Source organism: Diachasma alloeum, unplaced genomic scaffold, assembly GCF_001412515.2.
Source record: "Diachasma alloeum isolate Michigan unplaced genomic scaffold, Dall2.0 Dall_scaffold_00196, whole genome shotgun sequence".
Classification (NCBI taxonomy): domain Eukaryota; kingdom Metazoa; phylum Arthropoda; class Insecta; order Hymenoptera; family Braconidae; genus Diachasma; species Diachasma alloeum.
In genome coordinates this window covers 1,590,287-1,600,458 of record NW_021680361.1, presented here as the reverse complement: position 1 = coordinate 1,600,458, position 10,172 = coordinate 1,590,287, and the positions used below count along the sequence as shown (strand labels likewise).

Genomic DNA, 10,172 nt, shown 5'->3' with positions numbered 1-10,172 from the left:
AGAGAGAGAGAGAGAGAGAGAGAGAGAGAGAGAGAGCAATATCGTTGCGCTCTTTTGTCTCGTAGAATGGTGGGGCGGGCACACACACATATGCTGCATATCACATGGATGTGCGCCCGCTTAAAAATCACTCCCCATTGGCCCACCCTTAATTGCCAATAACTTTTTAGGGGTGACTCTGATCAAAAAGTGCAAGAGGACTTTTCTGCTCAGAATCACCCCCTGATCCTAGGGTGTTCAGATGTACATGTACTTCTGAAACACCCTGTATACTGTAACATAAATGAATCATTCATCAAATTTCCCACTCCCGATTTTTTTTTCATGCGAATCAAAACGTTAGCTATACCTTTGCATAATACTCGTTGGATAAATTCGGCATGAACCCATCGATCGCTATTTTTGGTGGGTTCTGACATTGCTGCATCACAATAATTGCATCCTTCTTCAATCTTTTCGAATGTAAAATCCATGGAGAGTTGTACAACGCCCAACTAACTTTTTCGCTCTGATTAATCACAAGAAAGATAAATTACAAAGGTATCTAAGTAAACTAATTATATGCTGAAATGATAACTTACTGCTGCGGTCAGATTCTCAGCGGTCCAAGCAAAACAAAAGAGCATCGAGGCGTCCGCAATATCAATCCACGCAAACTGAACTTTTTTTAGGACTGGTCCATACTACGAAGAGGAAAATAATTAAATCCAAAATCATAATCATCCCTACTGTATACCAACCCCGACCACATGAATTGATCCGCATGCAATGGTTATCGTGGCTATTGCGATTAATACTGCTACCGTAGGTCGCACAATTTTTATAGTTTCTTCAATGTACCTTGAACAGGGTATAGAAGAAGAATTCATAAGGAATTTTATAGTTTGTGGTAGGCACTGTATCCGCTCAAAATTCCTTCGGAAAGAGCTGATATGACGGTATAGATCAATGATCAGAAGGCGGTTGTATGTTATTTCGTAAATTTGTGTTAAATTTTCTTAGGAATGAATAAAATAAAATCTCATTCATTGTTCTTATTATCTTCCTTTTAGATTGATTGTATGTATTTGACAATCCATTCAACGCGTCATCACCATGAAACAAATGAGTTATCTTCAATTTCGATTTGTATCCCCACTAGTTAGAGGTATGGTGACAGTCACCTAGGGTATTTGGCATAATTTTTTCAAGTGACAAGAATTTCTCATGTTCTAATCTGTCTCAGGACCCTCACCGACGTGTCACATGACTGGTCAGCGAAATGTAATATTTTTTGACATTCCCAGATTCGAAATTTACTCAGAATTTTATACTGTGTGGTATCGAATGCTCCTTTGAGTGCTCGCAAGTGCTAAATTTGGTCACTATACGAAAAAATCGCTGCTGTGTTATTCAGGCTCGAGCATTGCCCAATTCACTCTACACTACCTGAGTGTTTATCAAAAATAATTTATTTTCTTTAATAATTCCGGATGTCAATCATTTTTTAAAAATGGTATAATTTTCTAGATATTGCAATTAACGAATTAACGTGACCAAACTAGGGTTAACCATCTAAGGTGACATTTGGATTCAATACAGTGGATACTCCCTATGATTTCACTTCTCCAAGATTTCAGTTGGGGAAGTAAACTTCTCCCACCATCAACAATGTTCTCCTTCCTCAGTCAAACCATCGACGTATGAGCATTTGCCGATTATTTAAATTCATGGAATTCGTTCCCTCGAAGCTGAAATCGTAAGGAGCATCCATTATAGTACTTTTTTTACCTGAGTAGGGTGAATCAATTAGGCGCGCTTACTGTCGCCAATAATAGGTAGTAAGCTCTCGGCCCTCTTACAGTAACATAATAGTGCCAGTTCCAGGGTGCCACAGTTCTCCCATGCATTAAGAACTAAAGTAGGACCTAGCAGTTCGCATACTTTTCGTACCGCACGACCTCGCTGTTTGCGTCATTTCTCTCTTACTTTCTTCACCCATCCCACTACTCCCTACTTCCCCGACGCTCCTCCTATAGAGCCAATCAGATGTCAGTACTGAGCGGGACGATAGAGCATCGTCGTGAGAATGAAACAGGTACCTCTCAACTTGAAAACAATCACCGATAAGAAAATTATTGATAATATAATTTATTAAACAAAGTATTCACATGTTCTATATTTATGGGAGTCTAGTATCACAATGAATTATATCATAAACTACATTACTATTGACAACGATTGCAGTAGGACTAAAATCAGAATTGACATAACAAAATACACTTCAGGAATGCAGAAATGATATATTCTCAGAGTAACTTTGATGAATTTGGCAGATTCTGTCTCCAATCAATCGGAATACATTGAGTTTGCGAGATATCATTAAAGTATTTGTTGAGAGTTTTCTGCTGCAGACCTATTTATTATTCATATGTCTAGACAAACTGGTACCAACATGGTGCGACAAAAATATTTATTAGAAAAAAATTGTGTATTTCTGGTAAAATAGTTCAATAGCTTCAGAGTTTCTCGGAGTCATGGGAACATATCTCATTATTCAATGCATCGACTTTGAATCGAATTTGATACAGCAGATGGGCGCATTAGGTAATGCGCATGTTTCAGCATCAAATAATTAATTACAGAAGGGGTAAGAGGGCGATTCGTAATACGCGACCATCTAGAGCGAAAATATGCATACAGCTAAATCCTACGCATTTTGCAAGTACGCGAACTGCTAGGTTTTACTGTAATTTAGTTCGTTCGAGGCCCTGTTGAGCCGACAGTGATGTCGCAGCTCCCACCATGGTGTATAGGCTAGGCCTCCTAGACCTACACCATGACATACACCATGACATGGAGTGGGGGGAAACGCCCATTCACCTCAGAGGGTGAATTTCAGCTTCCAAGATCCACAGTGATTCTTCGTTCTCGAATCCCATTTAGACGGTGTAAATAACAACCCTAAGAGGATAAGGGTGATTCTCTACATATTGTGATTTTTCACCTTGTACATTTTTCAAAATCTGAATATATCTGCAGAGTAATCCTTTTACATTTCTATATGTCATAATGGTCCAGAAGTATAGTCCTAGCACCACTCTACTACAACTTCCAAAGATTTAGAATAATAGAGTGTTACCGATTTTTTACTGCCACGGTAGTGACCAAACTTGACAAGTCTTCGTATTTCAATCACGAAATTTAATTTTTAGATAATAGCATAAGTTTATTGATTTATTTGATATCTTTTGAGTATTATATATTCATTTGCGGGGATCACTTTAGTTTTTTTTTTCAACAATCAATTCTGCCACAGTACATTTGTATTCAGCAGTTGTTGATGACCCACCTGGGTGTTACTCTGAGTTTGCACCATTTAAACATCTAAAATATTTTTCTAAATACCGTTGTGATGATACAACTTCATTCCCACACATTTATGTATGATATAACACGGTTGTGACTGCCACGGTTGTGACATCCTGTGTTAAAACCTAATCACACTTCGTGCTAGCTATGAATTCAAAGTTCTCTGAAGATGATGAGTTTCAGGCAATGGAATGTTACTTTTTTAATGAAAAAAATTAGCGAAGAAATTGCTCGATATGGAATAAACATGAAACCACGGTAGTGACAGAATAATTTGTGACTTATGTTTTTCATCTCTCGAGTAGTCTTTCTTCGATGTGCACATGTGTCTAGTTGATTTTTACTGGTGTAAATACTGGGCCTTACCCCTTCTTTATAGAGTTTTGGTACGTGCGTCATGCACAAACATCGGAAATGGCGTGACCACAGTTGATTTCAAATTTTTTTAAATAGTGCTATAATTGTGGGACACCCTTTTTGATCGTCCTGGTGTGAGTAAAACTATTATTCCTCTGAAAATTGCTCATGAAAGTATACTTAGTCACATCCCCTTTATCTATGTTCAGCAAATTTTTTTTGAGCTGCTTATTTACTCGGTTTCATTGACAAAATCTCGAATTTTATAAAAAGGACATGCCACGGTAGTGACATTTAGGCTAGTTTCAGCTCTCTAAAGTTAAGTAAACTATAAGGGAATGGCATCTATTTTATGGAAACGGTGAAATGTTATAGTGTCTCCCGACATCCGGAGAAATTTGATTATTAGTTCATCATTTTGAGATCGGAAAAGTTGAAGGATGAGAAAATAACAATTTGTAGATAATCACCCATAAGTCGGTGTTTCGATGTTCTTTGGCAGCTAATGTACTATCTCTCATGATTTCTAAGAGGATTGTTAAAATCAGAAAATGAAGTAATTACCATAGTGTATGTTGATGTACGCGGATGCAGCTTGCGAATTCTTTAGAACTGGTCGCCTGCTTAATTTTTTTGCCGAGAAATTCTAACTGAATTATTCCATACCAGAGGAGCAGACACAATTGACATATAAAACTGATATTACAGAAGCATTGAATACTCCCTATTACTTCTAATACAAATACAAGATCATAAACGGGATGTTTATCTACAGGAAAAGGATACTCAGCAATACTTGGAAAGGGCTGATCGATAACAACGGGACCAAAAATATAAGACAAAACAGCACCCAGGGAAAAAACATAATATCGAACGTAAAAAGGAATCTCTCGTTCTACATAATTCTCTAGTACTTCTCGTTCGTGGGGATTTGCATTTTTCACGAATGTCTCCATCTGTTCAATTAAATACTATGAAATGAATGGAATATCTATTAGAAATCAATACTGTGAAGAAACTTTTTTATTGGGAGGAATTTTCTGACACCAATGCTTACCTGTAACCGATGACGGTGATGCTTCGCAATAATCATCATTACTACAATTTGAACAAAACAGAATGCTATGGATAAGCTTTCTGTGAATTTAATGAAATTGTTCCGGTGTTTGTACGCCGTAGTAATAAGTGGGAGACCTACTGCAACGGCGACAATCAAGGAAATCCACCAACCCATATTGAGAATAATCTTTGTGATTCGTGTTGTTTTTGAACTGGCTGGCCACGAGAATGCAATTCCTGTTGTGAATTTAGTCCACTGGATAACAAACGCTGGAGTTAGTCTTTTATCCATAGCGACGTTGCTACGAACTATAACTATCGCAGAAGCCGATTTGTTAATTACAATTGAATCAATTCGTTGATTACAGCCATTGACTAGCAAATTTTTGGTATAATTGAAATTACAGACCATTAGTTGATAGGATAAAAATGCCGCTGATACACGATAAAATGGAAGTGATATCAAAAGGCATAAAATTCATGAGGATAGTCATAACAATCAAGTAAAAGTCAAACACTATGAAATGAATATTGATATTCATTTCATGATTCAACAATATTAATCTAATTTATTACATCCTCTTATCCTGACCTGCAACCTCTACGGAACTTTTCAATCTAATGGACTTTATGATCTGTATGAAGAATATGAAGGATTCCAAGATGAGGGAGCTAAGGAGATCATGTAATTTCAATTATTACAATGACTTCACTGATTAATCACAAGCTACAGTGAATTTAATAACTACACTTTGATCACACCAGCGAGTGTCACCCAAATTGCGGATGGGAATAGGCGCTCGCTGAGAGATACTTCACAAGAAACAAGAAACGTTAACATCAGAATTTGCGCCCTCAATTCTTCACTCATATCAATAATATAGCATATGAAATGAACCTATACGACCCAGGCTGAATCGTCTTAATGACTAATTAGCACGAGTGCTTTAATATTTCATCGGTGGATGTATAGTAAACTGTTTCATCTAAAATTCAAAGTATTCAAAGCAACCGGATGTCCAAAACTACAATCAAATTTGAATGAGACATATGTGCGAGAGTAAAGAAGTTATTGTTTGAAATTAGATCTCCACTACATGTATATTGTAACATGGTATTTGGCTTTGTCCTCGACCGTTCAATGGTTACGGATTTCCACACGGGAAGTCACTTTATTGGCGAGGCGAGAGTCAAAATTAATTTTTGTTGGGCCTTGTATTAATTTATTTTTGGTTTGTATCGCTTGTAATATTGTCACTGCTCACTGGACTACATCGTGGGATGAGACCCGGATCATCGTGGGAGTTTATCAACCTCTTTCATTGGGTCCCTGAAGTCCAGAAAAGTCTTGGATCCTCGGGCGGATGTTTAGATGGTCCCGCGCAGGAGGGACTCTCACGCGAATGACGGGTGGCGGCGCCAGCTTACGGAGGCTGGAAATGGAGGGCTTAGCTGACGATCTGGAAAATATTTGAGGATGCCTGGAACGACGTTGGACGTCCATGGAAAAATGCATCCGCCGATGGAATAATTATTTATAATTTCATTGAAAATGATTCAGGAGGTTCGAACTTCAACTTGGTTATTAGTAGTGGACATGATTTGACTTATTTTACTATTGTTTGGCTTGGATTGGGTTCAATTTCATTGATCAACCGAAGCCAAGTTGTCGTCACACTCAGCCAATGGGAGCCTGGGACGCCTGTTGGAGCGTTTTCGCGTGAGCTAATTGCGCCGGCAACGGCCACTTCTCGTCTGGACGTCATTGCGGCCGATGTGCATATTTTTGTTGTCTAAATTCATAACATAATTTTCAAGAGTCGATAGTTTGTGGGACCTGAGCGTCATCAGAGGACTTCTTTGCCGTTTGTAGAGCTTTTGGAGTTGCTGATCGACATGTATTCTCCTTTTTATCGGTGAACGGTGGTTCCCTAGAGAGAACTTTGTAAATTTGCGTATCTTACAAGGTATGAAACCAGCCTTTTGTTTTAACGGACGCTTGGTCCATGGCATTGACGCCATTAGAGTTTTCCACGATTTTCGGCCGGTTCTCACTCCTCGTTCGACAGAGGAATATATTTTTCGGGTCCATTCGAATCTCTGCTCCTTGATATCGCTAATTTGCTGGCGATTTGGTTTGTTAAGATCCTCTCGAGTTCAGTGAGCTGAACGGAATTTTTGTGTCATTTATTAGACTCTCGTTTCTCCATCGCCGTGTACTATTATCGATTTTTCGGCGGTTTGGAATTTCGAGGTCAGTCGTGTTATTTCCTCGGGATGATCATCTTTGTCTCTCGGTTAAGTTTGGCTGATTTAACATCACTTTTAATTTCGGCCGAAATAATATTCCGTTTGGGAAGTTATCGTGTTTTTGAAAGTGTGATTGTAGCGCATTTTCGGTGCTCGAGTTTTATTTCGTCGCCGGCTGATATTCTATCAGCTGCCGGTTCTGTTGTTTACATTCTCTCGAGGCAATCCCCCTCTCAAACTCACGTGGAGTTGCCTCTCTCTATCGCCACTCTGGTGGACACACTGAGCGCTCGGGGTAATAGAAGATCCCTACTCTGCGATTATCTGACTTCGAGTAAATTGACTAGTTATTTTATCTTCTATCTTTAGACTTTCGTTGACTTTAACTTAAAATTTTGACTAGTATTTTCTTCTCTGACATGTCGCAGAGGTAGAGGTTGTGTTATGTTGTGTCATTTGTCTTTATTTCATTTATTTATTAAAAAAACCCCGAGTTCGGAGGGCCAGATTGAGAGATCAAGACGGGGTTTTAATTGTTGGAATTATAATCCAACTTCTAGTTATTTTAAATTCAATTATTATTTTTCCCTGTTCGATAATTCATTAACCCTCCTGAACTGGCTGGATCTCTTACGTCTCACTTGCACTACAGTGGCGCCCTATAGGTTGAGTAGTTGGCGGCGGCGCGCCGCTCTACGTGCCAGTTCAGGAGGGTTAATATTTAGCAAACCCAGTTATTTCAGGATTTAAATTGGAACAACATCTTGGACCCATCTGCCTCCGCGGATGATATACTGAGCTGTCGGCTGCTGTTCTGTCATTTGTTATTCATTCGAAATTTGATTTTGATTTTCGTTCATTTTTGGAAAAACGATCCAGCGCCCAATTATTGGTTTTGAATTTGGACGTCGAGGGCTGCGTATCTTCGTTCCGTTTCCCCAGAGGCGCGAAATACGTCAGAGTATATTGAAGACACATGGGGACCAGATTTTTTAGATGAGACTTTCTTGGCGGCTTCCTTCATCTTACACACTGCATTCGCCGCCGTTCCATGGAGTTTACCTAGTTTTTCTCTTCTTGCTTACAAATTTCAAGAGAATATAGAATTGAAAATGATAAACTCAATGATACAAAAACTATGAAATTCTGATCATAAATTTTCAAATGCTGAACATTAGGATTTTTCATCACTTCAGCCAATCATATTGTAATTGCTTGCCGCTCAGATTGGAAGTGGTGATGCAGCTGTCAATGGGACTTTACATGAGACTCAATATCATTCTTCATGCTGATAAAACTATCGGTGTGATTGTTGCAATGAGCATTGCTCAAACTATCGCACATAATGTTGCTTCAACTATCGTGTGTTACGTCGCTAATGTTACATAAGGAGCTGGCTGTCTGTTTTTTTCGGGCAGTGGGATCTCTGCCCATGGAGTGCTAAGCCACTAACCCAAACTAAGTACTAAGCCAAAACATGAGTTTCAAGTTTACACTAATTTTAACTTTGTGGATTTTGATTTCAATACGGTTACAAAAAAAAAATTTGGACTTTGCAGATTCTGAACAATCTAGAATTTAACTTCTAAGTTTACTTCTTGATGTAGGAGGTTAAATCCGGTCTTATTCTTACTTTTAATATTATTCTAAGTGTCGTGTTGAAAAAGCTTCCACAAGGTAGAACAGGAGACTAATCGTGACCGTGAACTCAGTTGATGGGGTTGGCCTTACGCAAGACTCGCATACGTAGTAAGACAACCAAAACAGGAAGTAGTAAAATCCTCGAAGTTTTCTCCGAGTAAAGAAGAACTAACTTTTCAGAGACATTTTATAACTTTAACGGTTTCAAATAGCATACGAACACTCCATAAAGAAAAACGAGTATTTGAAAGAGGTTTTATTTTCAAGTATTCTAAACTATGTCGTTAGAAAATTTCAAGACTTATTGCTAGTTTGTTGTTTACGTGTTGAACTGAGTCTACTGTCTCCATCGCAAACTTGTTGAAACGTGGCAGTCAATACCGCCACTTGCAATTGTCCGAACATTGCCACTTTCAATCATGGCGGCATGGTGGAGATCTACTATGATGGGAAAACTCCCCACCTCCACGATCAGTTGACCTTAATAATCACCCCACTACAGCCGGTTGATCCTCCTGACTGATTTCTCAAGGTCATAGTAGTCCGGAACCGGCTTTGCTGTAATAATTTTGGTTTTGATGTGCGACAGCTCCGATAAGGAAATTCTAAAAGAAAAATTGTGACACTCAAGTAATAGAATACAGTGGGAAATCTGGTTTGATAACGGATGCTTTATATATTATATATTTTGACAGATCGTATACATATCGTCCATGCGTTTATTTATACTGTTATGCCAGTGCACAACATCGATAGATTCAATACACTCGTCAAAAATCAGAATCATAACAACATTGGATATCATTACTCTTTCATGAAAATTCGATTGACTGTTCTTGCAGATACACTCAGATGTAGATGTTTGTATCTCATTACAATAAATTAGGACAATAGCACGATTAAGTCGAGTGAAATAGGAATTGAACGAATCACTCAGGTTGAGGCTATTATCTTGGGATCTCCAAAGGCAAAGAATTGAATAAAAAGTTTTCAACACATTATTCAAGCGATTTACACCGGATTCCTTTTAAGAAATTTGAATTATTCACTTGCTGGTAAATTTACAGTTCCATATTATCAAATCCTTAATTCATCATTGATCGAAAAAATTAGATGATTAATATTATACTATTTTGAAAATTAAATCAGCTTATCTTAAACCTTCATTAATGTAAGGGTCAAATCCTTTTAATATGATAGAAATTCAATATTGATGGTGATCCCTGGATATTGCTGATCGCATTATTAATTCTCGAGATGGAATCGTAACAAAGTTACATACGAAATAAAGGCACACAGGAGTCAGAAATAGGGATCAAGAGAGTAAGAAATAGGGTTCAGATATGCCTACACCACGTTAGAATACAAAAAAGAGGTATTAACCACTTGTTCCACGTTCGATGCGTTAAACAGGAATTCGATAGCTCTAATTCTGAGTAAAAAATCATTGACAATTGAAGAAATACACCGCAATCGATTTATTAAAAAAAAGTCACGCGGAAAATGCGGACTTA

At 38.1% G+C, this 10,172-nt stretch overlaps 1 protein-coding gene across 1 annotated transcript in view; it reads right to left on the bottom strand.

Annotated features, from left to right (window-relative positions):
• Positions 1 to 5,059, bottom strand: part of LOC114841732 (odorant receptor Or2-like) — a 12,352-nt gene extending 7,293 nt beyond the window's left edge. Inside the window, exons 1-5 of the mRNA XM_029126832.1 lie at positions 4,766 to 5,059; positions 4,273 to 4,679; positions 741 to 840; positions 582 to 683; positions 348 to 508 (exon numbers count right to left, since the gene is read on the bottom strand). Coding sequence (XP_028982665.1) covers positions 348 to 508; positions 582 to 683; positions 741 to 840; positions 4,273 to 4,679; positions 4,766 to 5,059 — 1,064 coding nt within the window. The remainder of the gene's footprint in view (positions 1 to 347; positions 509 to 581; positions 684 to 740; positions 841 to 4,272; positions 4,680 to 4,765) is intronic.
• Positions 5,060 to 10,172: the final 5,113 nt, after the last annotated feature.